Source organism: Drosophila elegans, unplaced genomic scaffold (assembly GCF_018152505.1).
Source record: "Drosophila elegans isolate 14027-0461.03 unplaced genomic scaffold, ASM1815250v1 contig_814, whole genome shotgun sequence".
In the NCBI taxonomy this organism is placed as follows: domain Eukaryota; kingdom Metazoa; phylum Arthropoda; class Insecta; order Diptera; family Drosophilidae; genus Drosophila; species Drosophila elegans.
Window position 1 is genome coordinate 5,317,489 of NW_024546167.1, and position 20,753 is coordinate 5,338,241.

The 20,753-nt window shown below is 42.6% G+C and overlaps 5 protein-coding genes across 8 annotated transcripts; 3 read left to right on the forward strand and 2 right to left on the reverse strand.

The window, feature by feature from the left end:
* Positions 1-152: 152 nt before the first annotated feature.
* On the forward strand, positions 153-1,245 carry LOC108138200 (60S ribosomal protein L7-2). Of its 2 annotated transcripts, XM_017260317.2 has the most exons (3): positions 153-263; positions 330-978; positions 1,042-1,245. In XM_017260317.2, exons 1-3 carry the CDS (start codon positions 253-255, stop codon positions 1,153-1,155), a joined length of 774 nt encoding a protein of 257 aa, XP_017115806.1. In that variant the 5' UTR covers positions 153-252; the 3' UTR covers positions 1,156-1,245. The 2 variants fall into 2 exon arrangements, with proteins under 2 accessions (XP_017115806.1, XP_017115807.1); XM_017260318.1 differs by lacking the exon at positions 153-263 and having other exon boundaries at positions 319-978.
* Positions 1,246-1,347: 102 nt separating this feature from the next.
* LOC108138201 (WD repeat-containing protein on Y chromosome) lies at positions 1,348-2,405 on the forward strand. Its single transcript, XM_017260319.2, has one exon. It carries the CDS (start codon positions 1,749-1,751, stop codon positions 2,064-2,066), a length of 318 nt encoding a protein of 105 aa, XP_017115808.1. The 5' UTR covers positions 1,348-1,748; the 3' UTR covers positions 2,067-2,405.
* Positions 2,150-7,766, reverse strand: LOC108138198 (rab3 GTPase-activating protein regulatory subunit). 2 transcript variants are annotated; one of them, XR_001774093.2, is made up of 9 exons: positions 7,661-7,766; positions 7,296-7,605; positions 5,460-7,241; positions 5,182-5,398; positions 5,000-5,127; positions 3,516-4,641; positions 2,797-2,994; positions 2,419-2,722; positions 2,150-2,344 (listed from the first exon to the last, which is right to left on the reverse strand). XR_001774093.2 is itself a non-coding variant. In XM_017260316.2 (8 exons), exons 1-8 carry the CDS (start codon positions 7,734-7,736, stop codon positions 2,546-2,548), a joined length of 4,014 nt encoding a protein of 1,337 aa, XP_017115805.1. In that variant the 5' UTR covers positions 7,737-7,766; the 3' UTR covers positions 2,150-2,545. The 2 variants fall into 2 exon arrangements, 1 of the variants encoding a protein (XP_017115805.1); XM_017260316.2 differs by having other exon boundaries at positions 2,150-2,722.
* Positions 7,767-8,264: 498 nt separating this feature from the next.
* On the reverse strand, positions 8,265-11,921 carry LOC108138327 (epidermal retinol dehydrogenase 2). 2 transcript variants are annotated; one of them, XM_017260490.2, is made up of 6 exons: positions 11,842-11,921; positions 10,201-10,319; positions 9,337-9,490; positions 9,085-9,239; positions 8,669-9,029; positions 8,265-8,613 (listed from the first exon to the last, which is right to left on the reverse strand). In XM_017260490.2, the coding sequence occupies exons 2-6, from the start codon at positions 10,221-10,223 to the stop codon at positions 8,350-8,352; spliced, it is 957 nt and encodes a 318-aa protein (XP_017115979.1). In that variant the 5' UTR covers positions 10,224-10,319; positions 11,842-11,921; the 3' UTR covers positions 8,265-8,349. The 2 variants fall into 2 exon arrangements, with proteins under 2 accessions (XP_017115979.1, XP_017115978.1); XM_017260489.2 differs by having other exon boundaries at positions 11,793-11,921.
* A 2,347-nt stretch (positions 11,922-14,268) lies between these two features.
* Positions 14,269-16,131, forward strand: LOC108138054. Its single transcript, XM_017260030.1, has 2 exons — positions 14,269-14,353; positions 15,152-16,131. The coding sequence occupies exon 2, from the start codon at positions 15,181-15,183 to the stop codon at positions 16,015-16,017; it is 837 nt and encodes a 278-aa protein (XP_017115519.1). The 5' UTR covers positions 14,269-14,353; positions 15,152-15,180; the 3' UTR covers positions 16,018-16,131.
* Positions 16,132-20,753: the final 4,622 nt, after the last annotated feature.

Here is a 20,753-nt window from a genome sequence, read left to right on the forward strand (position 1 = left end):
TTGATCTTACACAAACAGGTGTCACGTTTAGTTTTCAATTACAAAGTAGATATGTTTGCCAAATATATTAAGACTCCCGCCTAAATTTAAACGCTCTTGCCACTCACCCCGAACCGCAGCCAGCTGTTGCATCAATCGTTTATCGATAACACAGCATATGTCGTACATTGCCCATCTCTATCCCTTTTTAGTTATTGTTTTGATAATTGCACGTGTTTTCTTTGATTGCGTTTTAAAAGCCAAAAACCAGCAATGTCAGACAAGTAAGTGGAGTTATAACTATTAAATTATTATAATGTAATCTTACGTCATACTATTATGCGAACTAGATACGCAGTGCCCAACAAATTGCCCGGCAAAACAGTCTCGGTGCTGAAGCATCGCAAGCGGCGGATTCTGCAGGATGAGTCCGTCGTCACGCAAAAGCGAAATGATCGCATCAAGAAGAGGACCGCCACCAAGGAGCACCACAAATTCCGTCGCGCCGAATCCTTCGTAATGGGCTACCTGAAGGCCGAGCGCACGGCCAAGCGGATCAAGCAAACCATTCTGCGCACCAATATCACCGAGCAAAGTGCCAAGGCCGCCGAGGATTGCAACCCAAAGCTGATCTTCGTGATGCGCCATGCGGGCAAGAAGATCTTCGACAAGACCACCGCGGAAATATTCCGAACCCTGGGCATGGCCTCGCGCCACAACGCCGTCTTCCTGGAGAACACCAAGGAGAACCAGTTGCTGCTGCGCGTGATCGAACCCTTTGTGGTCTACGGCAATCCCTCGCTGAGCTCCATCCGCGAGCTGGTCTTCAAGAAGGGCTTTGCCCGCATCGATGGCAAGAAGACGGCCATCCAGTCGAACACCATGGTGGAGGAGCAGCTGGGCGACAAGGGAGTGATCTGCCTGGAGGACATTATCCACGAAATCTGCACAGTCGGGCCGAACTTTGCCGCTGTCAATAATTTCCTGTGCTCTTTTATGGTTAGTTTTGTACTTTGTAGATATACTTACAACAATCCTAAACCTGAATTTGCTCTTTTGCAGTTGTCCAGTCCCAGCAATGGCTGGCAAAAGAAGGTCTCTGTCTCCTACAAACGCGGCGGAGAATACGGCGATCGTGGCAGTGCTATAAATGAACTGATTGCCCGCTGCCTGTAGAGATCCTAAGCTAGTAGACCTTTAAGTGATTGTTCAACCTCAATAACCCATTCTGTAGCTAAGCCCAATACACATTTATATACAAACTAAGCCTTTGCATCTAAACTGATTTTCTTTTAAGATGCACCTGTATAAAAAGTTTTCAATACTTTTGCTAGTAAAATAGAGAGTTCACTGTAAACTCATAAAAGCAATGCTCAGACCATTAAGGAACCACATGAAACTGTCTCTAACGACGTTCCACATTATCCTACATGTTTATCAACATGGTAAACTCCACCCACGAAACAAGTTAGTTGCTTCTTGGCCTTGCGTGTCCCAGCCGAGTTCCCAAATTGAACAAACCAGCAAATCAACTTTTTTTCCTACGAATAATAAATAACTCATAATGGAGCACAAGGCACAGTGGGTGGAAGGGCGGGAAAGGAATTCCAAATTGAGCTACTTGTTGCCATGAAGGAGGGAAAGTTGTTTTCCGATTAGTCGAAATCAGTACCACTAACCTAGTGCAACTCGGGACATCGTGTCCTTTGCTGGGAAAAATATATCTAGGCATTACACCAAAAGACTTCAAAATCTACAATCAATTCCCAATGAATTCAAGACTTAGTCCCAACGAGTGGGAAATGGAAGGTAATGGATTGAACAAGCTACTGGCCAGATCCCTAAAGGAGCCGATTCTGGGCAAGCATTTCGCTCTGCCCGGCCGGACAGGCCAGAGTCAACCCATCGAACTGGACACCAGCCAGAGCTACATTGCCGTGTACACCCATCTCAAGGTGTACGACACCGGAATGCCGGAGAGATTGCCCACGCCGGAGGCGATTGGAAGAGTGCAGGCAGAGCTCCAATCGAACTTGGAGGGAAAGCCAAAGACTAGAATTGCCAAGGCACGCGGAGATCCGGCTTAACAATAGATCGTCGATTCTTTTCATTAAATTCTTTGTTTCCTATTATGCTTCCAAAAAACAAATAGTTTAAAAAAGCTGCTGAATCATTTTAAAAAATATAATATTCAATCAAACATAAGAGGACAGCTCCAGTCGTTATTAAGCTCATTAACAATCAATTAATGTGCTTCAGATCAATGTATATTATCTTGTTTCCCAAGTTCCTGCTAATGGGTATCATCATTTCGTGCTCTAAGTTCTTGCTAATGGGTATCATCATTTCGTTTCCTAAGTTCTTGCTAATTAACGATCAATCAAATGTGTTTGGTTCTTGCTAAAATAATAAATCGATCAACTCTGTTTCATGTCGTACCTATAAGTTCTTGCTAATGGTTAAGTGAATGTCTTTCCGTAGGACATTGAAATGTGGTAATGCGGCAATGATTTGCTGGCTATAAACATTGAACAACGAAAGTGTTTCCATGTCATCCTCCTCCTCCTCAGTTCTGCAGGATGCGCACGGCGTTGTACATCTGGGCTATGATGGGCAACTGCTTGGATTCGCGCCGGCAGAGGCACTTGTAGGCGTGCGACAGCAGCCTGTCCAGGGCGGCCACATCGATCTCGTCCGGCTTGGTGGCCGCAATCTGGATGCTCTGCTCCGTCATCGGCTCCTTCTGCGAGGGCGGGGCGGGGCGAGAAGTGGACGTAGGTATCAGTACTGCGGATGGTATACGCCGGCAGCACTTACCAGGTTGTCTAGGTAGGCCAGCAACTGGTGCCCTACGGAGGCAATCTTGAGGAACGTCGACTGCGAGCTCTCCGCGTAGAGATTGAGCCGCCGGCCGGCTATCTCGAGCAGCAGTCGGCCCAGCTCCTCGTCCTCACTGATGTCGTGGAGCAGCATCTGGGCCTCCGCATCATAGCCGAAAGCGTACAGCTCCACCACCTGGAGGAGGGAAAAAAATATATTTAATATTTTTTTTATTCCGATGTGTTTCCTGTGTTGTGCTCTCTAACGAACTAACTAACAAACTGAACCTTCGAACCAAATGGCTTCTCCAAATGGCCACAAAATAATTGTCATGGATTACTAGATGTGGGTAACTAGATGTGAATCATTTTTTATCAAAACTTATTATGCTTAAAAGGTAAAGAACCTCTCCATCTTTATGGATCTAAAAATGTTAATTATGGAATTTAATGTGTAATATTTTAAAAACAGAGGAGTCATAATATTTTTCGAGACCATTTGACCAAATTATGTCAGTATTATATTGCATTAGTTATCTTAGAAATACTACTAAGTTTTAGTCATTTTACTATTCGTAGTTATTTTACCTATTTGGTGGCAAAAGCAATGTATAATAATCATATTAAAATGACATTTTTGTAAACTTAACTTGAAATATTTCAGTAAACCCTACACTATTATTTTTACAAGGTTTTTTAAAAACTCAATATTTTTACCTGTTTTCTTAGGATGGGAAGTTTGTCGAGCTCCCAGCTGTCAGCCAGAGCGCAGATCTTGGCCATGTAAAAGACGTGATCGAGGATGTACAACTGCTGCAGATCCTCTCTGATCAGGTCCATGGTGGCGGCCACAAGTCGACATAGGAAGTCGGTGCGCTGCTGTTGCAGGACGAGATCTGGAGCGGGCAGAACGTAGGGTAGCTCCTTGTTGATGTCCGCCAGCAGAGCCTTGTTGCTCATCGAGTCAAAGAGCGTGGTCAGCGGCTTGGGAACGCGCAACTGAAAGAAGGATACGAAGTGGAGCACACTGCACAGTTCCGTCTGCAGGCGGAGCAACTGCGGCATGGCATGGTGCTGCTGGAGGGCAAGGAATTGCAGGGGAAGGGCTCCCTCACTGAGCGACTGTTCGAAGTGCAGCTCCCGCTTGTCGTGCTCCATCGATGTGGTGAAGTGCTGAAGGAACTCCAGGCTGAGTTCCAGAAACTCCGGCACCTTGCCCGCCGACATATCCAGATCTTGCTGGCACATCTTGTCCACCGGCAGGCGGCCCACTTTCTGTATCAGCTTGGCCGCCGCCTGCAGTGGATACTTCAAGGTGGCATTCCAAAGCATGCAGCAGATGCCATGCTTCAGGGCCCAGTCGGTGGTCCGGAATTGGGTCAAACAGAGCAAGGCTGCCCTCAGGTGGTCCAGCGATGAGAGCTGCTTGCTCCACTGCACCATGTACTGCCAGGACATGAGACTCAGCAGCACGCCCGATTCCAAACTGAAGGGAAAGTGAGCGCGTAGCAGAGCCAATCGCTCGAGAATCGGTTCGTTGTTGGATTCCTGAACTTCCTTGGCCATTTCCAGGTCCTCTTCCTGGTCCTCTTCTAGTTCTGCCCCCTCGTCGGTCTGCTCCTCTTTTGGGCCTCCCTTCGGCTTCATTTTACTTTCGTCGTCCAAGGATTCGGGTGCCGAAATCTCCAATATTTTACTGGGATGCAGTTGCGCACTGATCAGCCACTTGGCCGTTAGTTCTGTGACGATGCCCTTTCCGCTGCTCACAATGCTTTTCAGGCTGCAGTCGGGTGGTTCGTAGGACATCTCCGGACCGACAGGATTCCTGCAGGTGAGTGGCTTCCTGGAAAGGGAGATGTGAAGAAATTAAAACTATGGATAGCCCACTTGTAACTTTACAATTATACTTTTTTTTGAATTAGGATTATCTAAAAATTAATCAAACCTTTTGATTGTTATCAATTTTGTGATATTATTATAAGCCCTTCGATTAACGACTAGTTTTGGTGTTAATAGTGCTTAATTAATTGACATTTTTGGTTTTAATACTACAATTGGTTACAAATAAACAAAATCAATACAAAATTACTAAACTGTATTTAATATGTTATATATACATTTTTGTTTTGTTTTTTTTTTTGTTAAAAAAGCACCAATTTGGGCTAATCTCTTGAGCGAAAGGGGAACATATCTGAACTTACCCCAGTATGGCTCCCAGCACAGCCACATCTTCCAGCTTGCCGGTGAGCAATCCCCACTGGGCCTCGTCGTGTGAGATGCGTTCCCAGCGCTCCTCCTCCTCGTTTTGCGAGGCTTCGTCACAGGAACCCTGATACAAGTTCATAACTGACAACTAAATCGGATTAAAATTCAGTCGACTCACCTCCTTTCTGCTGCGCCACAAATTGCTGGCCACCGTTTTGCAGACAATGGCCACTAGCAGACCGGAAAACTGTTTGCTCTCCAGGAGCAGTTCGCGTACCTCTTGCCACCACGGCGAGATGGCATTATAGGCATAGTCGTGGATATGTTCACCAGCCAGATCGCAAACGGTCTGCACCATGGCAGCAATCCTAGACATGTCGTCCACCACTTCATCACTTTAATTAGAGAAAATGGTAAGGCAAGCGATAAAATAGAGTGTCACAACGTAATCCTTACCAGTTGTTGTACTTAAAAGGCTTTTCCAGCCAAAACCAAGTGACCAGCTTTAGCAGATCCCTGCTCGGCAGACAGGCCTGATGGATCCACTGTTTGAATTGGCCAAAGCACAGACCTTGGGCAAAAAACTGACTGAAGAGATCGATGCTAACGGCGCCAAACTTGTCGGACTTCTCCGGCAGCAGACTGATGCCATCCGGACTCTCAATGTTGAAGATGCTCAGGTAATCCACAAACTCCTCGGTCTTGTGCTCCTCCTGCAGCTTGAAGCTCACCTCGCGGGTGGTGGCCGATTTTTCCTTCTCAGTGCCATCGTCCAGGAGCAAAACCAACTTGTTAATCGTCACAAGATCTGCATCGGAGAGCTCCAGGTGCTCCACGGGTGGCTCGTTGTCGGCCCGCTGATTGGCCAGACTCAGGGCCAAGTAGAGATCGGTCAAGCGTTTATAGTTCTCGATTTGATTGACAAATTCCTCGCAAATTGCCGGGTTGGGTAGAGGTTTCTCAATAAAGGCATTAATGATGCACTGAAACACGCGTGGTTGCAGCTTCTTGCTCTTGAGCACCATCTCCAGGCACTGTTGACGCACCTCTAGTGTCAGTAGTTCACTTGCCAGTTCCCCTATCTCGCCCAGCATAGTATCCTTGGCATCTCCATGATTCAAGCCTCTCAACTGGTTTCTTAGACGCCTCAGCATATGGATGTCCCGAGATGTCTGCGAACTGGTTTCACTGAGGGCATAGTGAAAGGGAATGTGCACCTCCTTTAGGCTGCCATCGCTGGGATCCAGGAAAAGGCAGTGATTGATAGCAAAAGCCTTTTTGCCGGCACCCGCTGAACCACTACTTACGGCGCCTAGAGCACTGTGATTGTTGTACACCAGTTGCCCGCTTTTCGAAACATTAAAGGCGGCCACCTTGGGTCCGTTTTGCAGTGCCCAGATATCCAGGCAGCCCATTCGGGGAGCGTAGATGACCAGGAACAAAGCCTTTCTCTTGTGCGTCTTGATGCCGCGCACAGAGCGCTCTTTAACCGGAACAAAGGCGCACTGGGCATCCCGATAGCCCTTCCACACGCGCAGGATGATGGCCTGCTGTGTGTCCACCAGCATCACTCGGTCCAGATTATCAGTGACGACAGCCAGGCGTCCACTGGGAGCCACAGCCAAGGTCAGGCCATCCCGCTTTCCGTCGTACAGGCGACAGCGAATCCTCATCGGTGCCTCTTTTGTGGGCACCGGCAGTGGGGACTCCTCGGGCGACGGCAGTGGCTCTGGAGCGCGTCGAAAAATCCCTCCCAGCAGGTTTTTGTACGCTATTCCGATCACATCCTTGGCCACCTCGCCCAGCGATATAGTTTTGTATCCCTCCTCCGCCTGGAAGAAGCCCAAATATGGCTCCGCTCCGGCGGTCAGAACCTGTGCGCTCCTCGGCGGCGTGGCGTGCACCTTGGCGAAGTAGCCCAGGCCGATGCTCTGCTGGACAATGTAGTCGTATGTGGGCGGTCGTTGGCTGCTGGATATGGCGGCATCGTTGATCACGCCCTCACGCTCATGCTTGAACTTGTACTTCTGGAATGGCACCACATCCGCCGTGGGATACGTACTTCGCTCCAGGGCACTTCGCTGCACATTGTGCCGGCAGTTGGTCAGCGTGGGCAGGATGTCCTGGCCCTTGATGAAGCACAGGCAGCGTGGATAAACGATGTAGAGCAGGGAATCCGCTTCGGAATGTCGGGGCGGGGACTCCAGCTTGATTCCGATGACCGGATCTTCCTGGCAGCTGAAAAAAACATAGTCGATTAGTTAGTGTCTAAGGGTTTGTCCCCGTACTAACCATTGAGAGAAGAGCTTCAGGCCGGAGTCCGTGTAGAAGATGACCATGCCCGAGACCAGACCCACTGCCACGCAGGTCCATTCGATGGCTCCATCGGTGCCACGACTGTGGGTCATCGGCAGGCAGGTAAGACTGGTCACGATTTGGTTGCGATCCTCCAGTTCGCCGCACCAGCCGAGGGCGTAGGTGTTGGCACTCCCATGGCTGCTCCAGCAGGTGGACAAAAAGGCCAACTTTTCGCCCTGGGCGAGGGCAATCAGTTCGCCTGTAGGCGATATGGCATGGTTCACCGCATTCAACCAGTTGTCATCTGCTCGAAACAGGTAGATTATGGTTATCCTGCGATTACGTTCAAATCATCTCACCGTGTCCGAGTCCAAAGTATTCCTGAACTTTCCTAAAATCACGGATTTCTCCGCAGTGTTTTACTTCGCAAGCCATTGTCTTTTGTTTTCATTACACAGCTGATTTACTGTATTGTCGACAGTGCTGCCCGTTTCTAGCTGGAAAAAAGCTGTTTTCAGCAGTTCACCTGAATTAAATTAATATTTAGCTAACAAAAAACATTTTTAAACTGTTCATGAGACTTCTGATTACCGTTTCTTTGTTATGTTTAAACAAATACATTAAAATATTCCATTTTATACAACTACATTTCAGTTCACGGTATTCATTAAGCACTGGTGTTATCGGCATTCAAATTATCGACTTCATGCAACAGGTATCGCCAATCACCACGAAATAATGGCGCAACATTTAAATATTTTTTTTTTTGATAATGCATTACATTTTTTGGTATTGCAGTTAACGAGTGAAGTGTCGATTTTAATAAAGTTTCAAATTAATTAAAATTCTTTAAATATAAAATTTCTTTAAAGATATCGCCAGAACGATGCGGCACATTCTCCTCCGAACGTGCTTGTGGCTATTTCCACCCCCTTTAAATTTAAAACGGTGGAAGTTGTTTCATTTAAAATCATACTCCAAAAGTAAGTTTATTGTACTGCAACATATTGTAACTCCTCGATCTATGATCTATGCTATCGACGGTAACCTAAATTAAATCCGACTCCACGCCACTGTCAATAAAGTCCTTTAGCATCAGGCCACAATGATCCGGCAGGAGTCGCGTCCAGTTGTTGATGTGCAGCAGGCAGCTCGGAATGGTGACCTCCATGAGGTCGGAGCGGTGGGCCTCTACGATCCGTCTGGCCACATGCTTGGGATCGAGCAGGCCCAGGATCGAGGGGAACTTCACTTTCGGATGCTTGCACAGGCCTGTGTTGGTCATGTAGGGGAAGATGGTGGTGGTCCTTATCTGCAATGGGCAGCAGTGATTTTAATAAAACTAGGTAGTAATTTAATGAACTCACCAGATCCCTGTAAGGTCCCTCTCGCAACTCTGCATGCAGTGACTCCATTAGGCCACGAACTGCAAATTTCGTCGCGCAATAGGGAACTAAGTTGGAGATCCCCACCAGCCCCGCAATCGATGATAGGCAGATAATGTGGCCGCGATTCTTCTCCTGCATGTGGGACAGAAAGGCCTGGATGGTCCAGAACTGCGAGAACACATTAACGTCGAACACCCGCTTGATTTCCTCGTCCGATTGCTGCAGGATCGGGTGGGTGGGCATTATTCCGACATTATTCACCAGCACCGAAACGTGTCCAATTTCGGCCTTAACCCGATCCGCCAGTGCCATAACCTCATCGCGCTTGGAAACATCGCAGCTGGAAGTTAAATAAAACTTGAATATTTTGTGGACACTTATTGTCGAACTTATACCTGTAGCTGTGCACTTCGCCTAGATTGAGGCGCTTAGCCTTCTCGACTGTCTGCAGGTTGTTTTTCTCATCGATGTCCACACAAACCACAGTGCTGCCCAAAGAAGCGTAGTGAAGAGCCAATTCCCGACCGATTCCGTGTCCAGTTCCGGTTATCTTTAAGGAGCCGTTAAAAACCAATGTTTAAACTTCGTAAACTTAATAAATAAATAAGTCTGATCTGTTCTAACTATATCAAACGCATTTCCTTTACCAGGATTATTTCCCCGCTGACATCCTTTTGCTGTTTGGGCAGAAAAGCCTGCACCGTGGTGACAAACAACTCCAGAAGGATGCGCACAAAGAGCACCAAGAATTGTAGGACATCTTGGAGCACAACAAACATGCGCTTTGAAGCTGGGGTCGTGCTGAAATAAAGAACAAATATAGTGCACATATCGATGCGAATTTCCCAACCACTAGTCGCGTTTACAGCCCACTCCGAGTTAGCAAATATTTGAACAAAAGTTGAGGTCCGGCAAACCCCGAAATGATTTAATTTATCTATTTGTATGCGCATGTGCAATGTTCAAGCGGTCAGACAGAAGGCGATCGGTTCGGTGGACTTTGCCAAGTCTCCATAATATAGTACAACATAAGATAATGGAGACTGCTGTGTAATGGAGACTGCCTCGAGTATTGACACTGGGTCTTGGCCTCTTTTCGGATGCTCAAGGGTTTAAGCTAAGTACAGTAAAAGCTCCCATTGTTGGAAACTTGCGCTTGAAGTTTACCATTAAATTTATTCTATTTAAGGCAATTACTATGATTAATTTGGGAAACAAAAATTCAAAATGATCTAAAACATGATTTAGATCTCAAATTAATACAATTCATTTTATACCTACTTACTTTATATCATTTATTTTGACGGTTGTAAACAATTTAGATAATTTGTTAAACACAGTCATGTAAATTGTTTTTAAACATCTGAAAGTTTTTAAAGTTTTATAAAACTCAACTTAAGAAAGGTATACCGCAAACAAGGAAATAAACAAAGAGTTATTATACTGTATTAACTGGTGAAGCTGCACTTCATCTCTGACTTATATATAAAGCGATAAGAATTAATATTTACTGGATAATTTCCCGCTCTATCATGGCGTCAGAGTGTTGTCGGTTATGTGTTTTCCCTGGATTTTGAACTCCGGCGCCCTTTGACAGCGAAATCAAGCAGAACCGACTGCGATTTAGTGTCTGTAATGAAAAATAATGATTTTGAGTCACGGGTAGTTTGACTGACTCGACTCTCTTCCGTATTTGCCGGTTTCCTATTCACAACTTTTGGCTTTTGAGCTTGGCGAGGAGTCGGTTTTTTTATTATTATTTTTATTTTGATTTTTTCCCGATTTTACAACCGGCTGGCCAAGAGCGAGCGGCGTGGGTGAGCGAGGAGATGGAGCGGCCAACGGCAGTGCAACATTTCCACTTTCGTTTTCGATTCCGTTGCCACTAAATGGAAAATTACGTGCACTCCAATGTGGCACACAGAAAATAAGAGACACACGCACACAAAGACATTGGTTTGCATGGGCGTTAAAAGGGGGTATTATGAGTGTTAGTGTCCCCAAAAATGTAAGTTTAAAGTCCTTAAAAAATAATGTTACCAATGTAACAGTACAAAAAGAATCAATTGTTTCCATTCCCAAAATTAATTATCTATAAAGAAGTTTTCACAAACGATTAATTATTAACCTTTCTATTATATATAAATGGATGATATGGTTACTATCACCATTACTAGATTCATTAATAAATGTAATAATTAATACACAGGGTTTTTTTTAAATATTATAAAATATTAAAGAGTTCTATCAAGTAAATAAAACAAATTTGTACTAAATGGTGCAAACCTAAAATTAAATTAAGCTAAAAAAACTAATGCATACGCCCTTGTGTTGTCAAAATGTGGAAAATTCTCTTTTGCTCTTGTTGCAAGTTCTCTTCATTTTTTCCAGTCTAAGCGGTTGGCTCTTTTATTTTCTTGGCAAGTGGCAGACATGGCCTGCTGCAATGGGGAAGCCAAATGTTTGTTGCAACAACCCGAAAGCTATAACCATAAAATGCAACGAGGGTATCTATTAAACTTTTCCCGCCTTTTAAGTTGCCTAATCACTAAGGTAACTAATTAATGTTTACTAAGATTTATTACTAGCATTACTAAACTAGTTGAACGTAATGAAATGTAACTTAGGATAGTTTATTAGATAACGCGATAATTAATGTATTTACTAACTTTACTTTTCCTGAAAGAGAAAAGAGCTGTTATAATCTAGAATAACATTTTCTTAAAAGTTAGTATATGTATATGATTTTAAAGGAATTTTTTGTGATACCCCTTAATAATAATAATTAAGATTAATCAATAAATAGTTAGAGCATGGGTGGTCAAACTATGTTTTTACCCTTGAGTTTACTTGGTTAGTTTAATGAGTTAATTTTAGTAATTGTTATGATAGGAATTATGAATTCATTATGTATATGTATATATCTATATATTTCCATTGTTTTCAGCAGTCAGGTGTTTCAATTTGTTTAAAAGAGAAATAGTTAATTTGTTTGCCATGTAATATCCTGGATTATAAAAAATATAGTTTTTTCTATTGTCGGACTTTAAATGTGGTTTTATCTGTTTGCAGCAATTTCAATTCAGTCACACAAAATACACACTTAACACTTATTTGAATTGATAGTAATCCGCGATGCAAGCATTAATTACACAATATTCCCAATGGATCGTTGGGTGTGAAGAATATCCGAACCCAAGTCGAGACTGAAACGACCGATAAGTCTCGTTGTTCGCCGCCAAATGATTCCAGTTGCAGGCGTTTCCAAGCAACGAAGCCTAAACTTAAGTCGACCGAATGGAAGCCACAAGAGAGGGCTTAGCCCCAAGAGAGAGCTTAAGAGAGCGACGGATCGGAAGAGAGCCGGATCGCGATCCTTGGAGGCCACCGCAAAACAGACAAATGATTGTCACTTTGTTTCGTCTTTTTAGAGAAAAAACAAACACAAAAACCGCAGCTGACCTTCAATGGTGTCCAGACGAAAACAAAAGACTGGGAAGTTAAAACTTGGCTTACACCAAGTTGGCTAAGCATGATTTACCGTTTTCATACCTTGCTGTTGCTGTTTTTGAGATGAGTAAGCTTAAGTTCGACTCCAAGTTCAAGTTCAGTAATCATAAACAAGAGAAAGAAAGCGACGCAGCGTCATCTGGATAATGCACGTATCCAATTTTGTCCTTGGCTGAGCTAATAATCAGAGTTCATATATGTATGTATGCTTGTATGTTTGTGTATCGAATTTCACTTTTACTTTGCATTTTATTTTCCTTCATTCCCCTTTTGTTTTAATACCCATTACTTGTTGGGAAAAATTGTATATTCGTGCTCGTTTAATATGGTAGATTATTATTAAGATTTAGATTTTGCCCAAAAAGTTTTTATAAAAATCATTCATACATAACGTATGCCAACATATTTTTCTTTTTATAGAATAGTATAAACAGTACATAAAGGTTACAAAAGATGCACTGCGTCTTAAGGCATGCAATATATTTTTTATAAATTCTTAAGTAATGGGTAACCTTTAGTCTGGACAATTAATTAGATCTCTTTTTCTTGTTTTGTTATCTGCTTGGGGGAAGGTCATCGAAGGGCTCTCCTCGCATTTGCCGTTCAATTTTATGCGATCGACGACCCGTTCACATAATTGGTGTCAATTCTGAGTGCAACAACTTAAGCCATACAACAAAATCATATCGGTAGTTCAACCACAGACACACGCTATAGCAGAGCAAATAAATGTATTTTACAACTTGTTGGTTTAACAACAATGTAAAAATGTTTAAGAATAAACGAAAGCTCCTCAGTCAGAACCGAAAACAAACGCAACTTTAACGCCCGGCCTGTCACTCGAATATTCCTCGGACTGACCACAAATCAAAGTAAACAACAAATTTCTGATTATTATGTACTTCCCCCGCCCACGCTCAGTGATTAATGGGTGGGGTTATTTGTCGCCAGCCAGCTAGTTGCTTAATGTTTAGTCTTAATAGTTCCTTTCCACCCTTCCTGCCCTTCTATTCTACCACATTTTCGGCTTTTCTGCTTTCATTTGACTTATCGATGTGGCGTGCATTAACAATCAATATGACATGTCAGGCACCTGAATAAGTTTAGGAATAAATTTGAAATCGGGCAAGCCTAGAAGGGTGGAAAAATTATGGAATTGACCAGGTATATAAGTATATCTGATGCCATCATTGTGAAAATAGCCACTAATGTGCCATGAGTACAATCGTAACTTGAGCTATACATAAGAGAAATTACGTGAAAATATGCAAATTAGGAATAATATAATGCAAAAATAAAATACTAAAAATGCCATACTGTCAATAATAATAAACTTTTATTGCACAGCCACCCAAATACTAAACTTGACCAAACAACCTAAAACAAACTGAAACCTCATTTAGCCTTGACATTGGATAGAAGTTATTGTTATGTACAACATGTTCTATTAAATTAACATGTTATTTATTAGAATATTTAAAAACGTTGCACTTGGTATGTTTTGCCTATTGTCAACCATCAATCCGTCTGTTCGTCCTTCCATTAACATGCAAAACACAAAAAGTGAAAGTTTATGATTTGACGGAAATCGAACCAAAAATACTCTACTAGAGCATGAAAATATATTTTTTTACAACTTGTATTCCAATATGCTTTCATAACTAACTAACTAAGTCTAGCTAATAGCTAAACAATAAATATTTATTTATTTTGATAATTAAATTAAACAAATAGGTAATTTTGGCCAACCTCTTGTATATTAAGACACTTAGACAATTTAAATTTAAAATTTTGATTTGTTCAAATCGTATTCTTTAACACAAGCTGTGTAGTATGCTTTACAATGTTTTCACAAAACGTGATAAAATATAGTTTTGCGATATACTTGCATTACCTACCACAATCCTGACACCTCTTGAAAAAATTATTATTATATTTTAACTGCAGCAAAGCGAATTGCCTGGAGATTCGATAGAGCCTGCCAATTGTTTAGGGTATTTAATTTGCCACGCATGTGGCTGTGCTGCAGTCGACGGCGGCCTGAAAGGCGGCTTTAGTTGCCGTTGTTGAGCCAAGCGGCAAACAACGCCCAATCGAGTGCGGAAAGCGGAAACCGGAAGCAAGAAGAAGACCGCGAAAGGGGAGCGGTAAAATGTGAGTGTCTCCTTGCCTGCATTGTCTTGTTTTCCCCTCAGTTTGTGCCTGTGAGCTCGTGATTTGTTTACCTGTCAAAATAATAAATATAACTTTTGTTTTCGTGGGGCATAAAATACGGCCAGTTGTTGCTATTGGCATTGGTAGCAGAGCCGAGAAACAAGCCAGCGAAGGACTCTCCACGCCTGTCTGCCTCTTCCTTCCTTTTTCCTATTCTCGGCCAAGTGCAGTGTCAAAAGTCAAGCGAAGGATAATGTGTCTGTCCGACAAGAAAAATGTTAGACAATTTCATGTAGCTTGTATCCAAAACCCATTCTATCTAATCTTGGCCTTATTTAAGCCTATGCTACAGATCTAAAATTGTTAAGCAAAGTTATACTATTTTTTAAAGGACTTCTCAAAAAGCTTATTTTTGCTACTTGCTTTTCGATACAATATTTTTGGGAATGGATAAATCAATATAAAATATGTGTTTAAATTCTAATTACAATTTCAAATATTTTATAAGAGTTTGAATATTATAATATACAGAATTTAACAAGACTATTATTTATTATTATTACTATTATTTTTTAATTTGTATGCAGTTACTGTAAAGTACATATAGATAATTAGTTTTGAATTTGCAATTTTAGGCACTTAAAGCTAAAATAAACAAACTAAACAAAACGAAAAGCAAGGGTATGTTTAAAATTATTTCAAGCCTGAAAGTATGCTACAGTTTTTAGCCATCTCACACTCCTTTGTTTTATTGTCGTGTCTTATTCAACTAGATTATTCCACTTCAACCATTGACAGGTCTAATTTCTATCTGAAACTCTGTCAGGATGTTTATGAACCATCGCCTGCATGGACTAATCTTAGCTAGGATCCTCTCGTCGCGCCGCAGCCTTATGAGCCGGCCCCAAGGCAGTGGTTCACCCTTGGTCTGGAGGCTAACTCAACCTGTTCGGCCCATCGGAAAATGCCTCATGCCGAGTCCGGTGGAAGAGCAGCGGAAGCAGTCGAATGCTTTTGGGCCGGATTACCGCATCTACCAGCAGAACGTTGATTTAGATGCCTTCTTCGGCGAGGAACCCAAGTACGAAAAGGTGTCGGATGTCTGCCTGCTGAATGACCACTTCATCCTGGTAAAGATGCCGCCACCTGATCCTTCTCCTCCACCCTCAAAGTCGAAGATTCCGCGGTGCTTCAAATGCAATCGTGCCAGCCGAGTTTCCCCTATTCATGAGGAACCCGAAGAGGAATCCTCTCCGGCAAAATCCAGCTGCCTGCAGCCTTGGTCATCGCGTGACCAGGAGGAGATTGAGGTCTTCGAGTCCAGTACCAGACTAACTGGTATGCCAAGTCAGGCTGTGCAGCCAGTTCCAGCAATAGTGGAGCAACCGCATCCCACCCTGCAATTGGAGGCGATCCAATCGGTGGTTCCTGGAAAGTTGGCGGTGAATCCCATTAGTAGGGGACCACTCCACTGGTTTCTCTGGCCCTTTCGCCGGCGTCTGGATCATCCCCGAGGAAAATCCAAGCTGCCGCTGGCTGCCGTCCACAAAACCTACTTTGTGCGATGGAACAAGCCGCCGGATACACTATGGCCAGGATTCGGAGTGGACACGGTGGAGGAGCAAAAGACAGGACTACGGCGTTGCCGTTCCGCGGTTTTCTGAGCTGACTGCTTCACATTTTGTGTATATTTTCTACGCTCTTTAATTTAAGAATCCATTATTCGAAGAACATCAAGGGTTTCATTTTAGACTTTATAATAATAAACTGTTGAATGGAACTAAGCCTATTTCTTATGCTTTACTATTATAAAGAAGCAATCCTTTCTTCATACCTCGATGGACCTTGGTAATTTTGACATGTATATAGATTCGGCTATTGATCGTGATCAAACATACAAGTTTTATTTTTCAGTAAATTCATTTATTAAAAAATATATGAAATGCTTAAGATATTAAATACATTTTTTTGTTTTGTAAACTATCAAAAATTCGGTCTTTAAATATAATTTACTTAGCCACCTCCCTGAAAGTATCAAAGTAACCCAACTCGAAGTCCTCATGGGCACATGCCAAACTCCAATTTCCGCATACAAAATTAGTGGCTGCCGCGCTAACTTCAGTTTACCACAATGTGTGTGTGTGTGTGTGTGGTGTGTGGTGTGTGTGGTGTGTGTGTGGAGCCTCGACTATAGGAAACTCAGCGGAACTGCAAAATAATACAAAAGAAGCCAAGAAACAAAGTACAAACCACGTAAATTGCTGGGCCAATGCAGATAGAGCCAAGCAGTCGAGGAATAAAAAGCGGAGTTTAACTCCTTTTTCAATGGAATTTGCACGCGTCCGTGAAGCCTGTAAGTCCAAGGGGGCGGGGATATGAAGGGACTTTTGAGAGGGGGTCTTGGGCTGTTGCTTCATTAGCTTTGGGGACTGCATATGTCGGGCAATGTCGTTCGTTACTCCCGCCACGGCCGGTAGGTGGCGCTGCCGCAGGAGCACCACAACTAATTACGAGGGAGCCCGCCAAGACCCGGTCATAAAAACAAGTTCATGATAAAATGCCCAGGTTTAGGGGGCAGGGGGGAATAGGCGAGTTGGGGGGCTGCAAGCACCCTGCGCCACCATATACATAATAATAAAATAAAATTAAAACCGTCACGCCAGGCGTCAGTGGCCCAGAAGGCCCAGTACCCGGCCAGCAATCGCGGCACAAAACAAAGCCATAGAAACCCCAAGCGAACCGAGTCCACAAGGAGCTACTTTTTGAAGCTGGGCCCTGCACCCAAGGCTGAGCCCATGTCCAGGCCAGGTCGAGATCGGGTCGGGCCAGCGGGTCACCGTAATGAACCATTAATATGCGAGTTCCCCCCCGAAAAACCTGGCGATAAGAACAGCGCGCTTTTCCTACATTGAAATCGAACTACGAGCCCTGGAACACGGAACAAAACAAAAATTATTATTACTGATTTTAGCTTTTTTTCTTTTTTAAATTTTAAGATATTTCAATATTTTGAATTTGTATTTTATTCAATTTTTAATCTTATAATGCAACAATGGTTTGTAAGTATTTTTAAGTATTAAAATCTCTCAATTTGTGCCTCTTTGCAGCTTTTTTGGGTTCACAAGAAAAATTCTGTTTGAACAAAATTCATCGAATTAATTACATATTAGAAAATACGGTTTTTGTTCTTTTGTAATATTTTTTCATTACATTTTTAGAATTACAAACACTGGTTTGATACAAAAAAATTAGCTGAGGTACCAAACATGATATATATATATATATATTAAATCCTGATCATAAATTAGTTAAAAAAAATGTAATTTTTATATTAGGTAATTTTCAAATTTTTTTTTTGGAAAAACAGCATTGCTTCTGCTCAGTGTATAAAGTAGAGTTATCCATTGTTTTCACCGCCGCCGCGAAAGGGCGACTTGTGTTTATCATTAATAATAATGTCGGCATGGAGGCAAGCGTATTACCATTTGGCCAAATGCTCAATTGGATGGCTTAGACTGCCTGTATTGTACCTGAAATTGGCTTTGAGCTATTGTGTATGTCCATGAGGTGGTAAAGGCACCTGTCGCGGGCGGAAGGTAAATGTAACAAGCTCGGTTCGAGCTTACAGATGGTATCTTTTCCAAATGGGGAGTAATTAAAAGCCATTTCAGTATCTACTATATAAAATGAAAGTACCACACATTAAGTTAACACTAAGGCACTTGTGAACAACAAAAATTGAGTGCAAAGCTGAACTTTAGCTGTGGTAAGATGTGATAAAAGATAAATAAATTGATTACTTACTTAAATTTTCATTTACAGCTTTTAATACAATGTCTGTCGACTCTATTAAGTAATTTGTGTTATCGAATTAAATATATACAGACCTATTCCAATTATATCCATGTTTTCCGTGGAAATTTTTGAAAAGATTTTATTACTTTCTAGATTATGTTGACACTTATTGTTATGGTTATTTTTGTATGCCTTATAACTTTTTATCATACGATTTGTTATTTTTAAAGACTTGTTTCTTTTTTTTCTGGAACTATTAATTAGAGGTTAGATTCAAGTATTATCTGATAAACTTTATCGCTAATAATAATATTATTATAATTTTCCGACTTAATATCGTAATTTTGAACAAGTTTTAAACACCGGTTGTAAGTCAGCTTACAACCAAAATTCTCAAGGTCAACTTATTCAAACATAAGGTATTATTTTCGCAACCTTTCCTCACAATGCCGCACCTTGCTAACCCCCCAGCCGAGCTTCTTTTACAAATCCCAATCCCAATACAACTTAAATTAGCCGGCCAATCCGGCTGGCAGCTTCGCTTAATTGGTGGAAATGGAAAGTAGCGTAACCGTTCCGGCCACGTTAACTTTGGCACTCCGCGTGCAAATGGAACCGCTCAGCAGCCGACTTGGACAGAAGACACTTGCTGGGCGCAGATGCCAAAAGGAAGCTGACAAGTTCTCAAAGGAAAAGCAGAAGGAGAAGGAGCAGGAGCAAGAGATCCCGCCAGGCATTCCGAATCGATTACGAGTGACTTCGAAAGATCAAAGAGCGAGTGGGACATACAACTCCAACTATGTATGTTATTTCGCCTGCGAAAGAGACGGCTAGCCGGTGAACGAGAGAGACGGCGACAGAATAACAGAAACAGTTGGTGGTATGCACAAAGTGTTGACAATGCCCAAAGTCCAAGTCGTTGGCACCGACTGCGCAACGACCTTCACCAGGATACGGAGTCCTAGAGTCCTAGGGTCCGGGTCCTAGGCAATCATCGTTAATGATGGCAATGTCCTTGTGCGCCCCGATTTGACAAATCAATTTGTGCGCTAACAGCATGCGCTCGACTCCCACTCCGTTGCAAGTCAGTGGGATAGCTCGAGGTCGAGGACACACAGGATACGCTGTTCGATCTCCTTCTACAGCGGCGATGACAGGGATCACAGTACGAGTAGTTGGACCGACAGACCAAACCGAAATGTTTGCCAATACGGCTGGCAACTGTTTGGATGGGTCGTGGTGGGCCAGTGTCTCTGCTGATAAATGAATCGCAGAGGGTTGCAGATAGGACAATCATAATATCTCAATCTGCTCGTAGAGCTAGGAAGATCCTTGAAAGTGAACTCATTGGTCAACAAAATTGTATTGCAATTTAATAACTAATTTTACTTAATGTTAAGCGAATCTCTTTTAAGCATTGTAATGGTGGCATATTTTAGAACCCTCTCTATTTTTAAATATTACTATTGTTGTGAAGAGGTCTTTTAAAAATTAATTAAAGATCTTTCTTTTTATTAACGTTCTATAATCTAAAAAGACTTATGAAGCATAGACAAGAGTAAATTGATCTTTGTGGCATAACATTAAATAAAATGTAATCAAAGGAGTCTATAAAACTAGATCACCATTATTTTATATTTTACCATAAAATTCTATGGGCAATATTATTACCATTATTTTATAGACATCATAAAATTGTATAGGCAATATTATTCTATAAGTGTTAAAGCATATTTTATATTTAATGTTAGACAAAAGACTAAGCTATATCAATGTGTTGGTAGTGCTTTTATTGAGCAATACTCTTTCAATTAAGGGATTGTCTATTTTGCGAGTATAATTGCTTCATTCAATTGGATTGTTTCGTTACATTTTGTGTAATCCCCTTTATTCCCCTATTATCCTTGACTTCGGGACTTTCATCCACCTCGAATATCTCGATACTCTTCGGCAGGACACCTCATTAGCAGGGATTATCGGCTGCAGCTCGGAACTGAGAAGACAGGACTCTACCTAACCCGACATAGGACCTCTACCTGATTTTGACTCACTGACTGACTGGCTGACTGACTGAAAGCTAAGCCTTTCCTACTCTCTTGGCTTAACTCTTGCCTGCAAAAGGACCCTTTATCCTGCGCGGAAAGGGGTTCGAGTCCTGGCTGAGCGATGAGCACCGCGCACGAGGACGAAGAATGACAGCAAATAAAAGTTTATGACTCCGTCGTAAACGAGCCAAAAACGAGTTGACCTGGCCCTCATCGAAGGGCTGTGCGCCGTTTACTACATTCTTCCTGGCAGCAAAGGATTATTTCCGAAATGAAACCTAATCCTGGCAGTGGGAAAGGCAGAGTGCGAACGGGACAGCCAGCTACAACGACGCTACAAATCCTTTCGCAACCTTTTGGCCAACTCCTGGAACTGGACTTTTTGATTCGCAAACTCGCAAACTCGCAAATCCCACTTTTGGGTTAGTCCGCCTTGCAGTCGAGTAAATATTTTGAGGTTTTGCGCTGCTTATGTGGCAGGCAACGCCTGGGTTTATTGGTTCATCACCGATCATCGGCAGGTAGATCTCGATCTGGGACCTGCCGCCCCAGATCCGAAC

Excerpts from the sequence above, each read along its gene's own strand:
- LOC108138198 (XM_017260316.2), bottom strand. The coding sequence starts at position 7,736 with ATGGCTTGCGAAGTAAAACACTGCGGAGAAATCCGTGATTTTAGGAAA. Across the intron at positions 5,399-5,459 it reads CCTTTTAAGTACAACAACTG|TGATGAAGTGGTGGACGACA; the intron begins GTAAGGATTACG and ends CTCTAATTAAAG. Across the intron at positions 2,723-2,796 it reads TGGCCTACCTAGACAACCTG|AAGGAGCCGATGACGGAGCA; the intron begins GTAAGTGCTGCC and ends CCGCCCTCGCAG.
- LOC108138327 (XM_017260490.2), bottom strand. The coding sequence starts at position 10,223 with ATGATAGAGCGGGAAATTATCCA. Across the intron at positions 9,491-10,200 it reads ATAGAGCGGGAAATTATCCA|CACGACCCCAGCTTCAAAGC; the intron begins GTAAATATTAAT and ends TCTTTATTTCAG. Across the intron at positions 9,030-9,084 it reads GGCGAAGTGCACAGCTACAG|CTGCGATGTTTCCAAGCGCG; the intron begins GTATAAGTTCGA and ends TTTAACTTCCAG.
- LOC108138201 (XM_017260319.2), top strand. The coding sequence starts at position 1,749 with ATGAATTCAAGACTTAGTCCCAACGAGTGGGAAATGGAAGGTAATGGA.
- LOC108138054 (XM_017260030.1), top strand. The coding sequence starts at position 15,181 with ATGTTTATGAACCATCGCCTGCATGGACTAATCTTAGCTAGGATCCTC.
- LOC108138200 (XM_017260317.2), top strand. Across the intron at positions 979-1,041 it reads ATTTCCTGTGCTCTTTTATG|TTGTCCAGTCCCAGCAATGG; the intron begins GTTAGTTTTGTA and ends GCTCTTTTGCAG.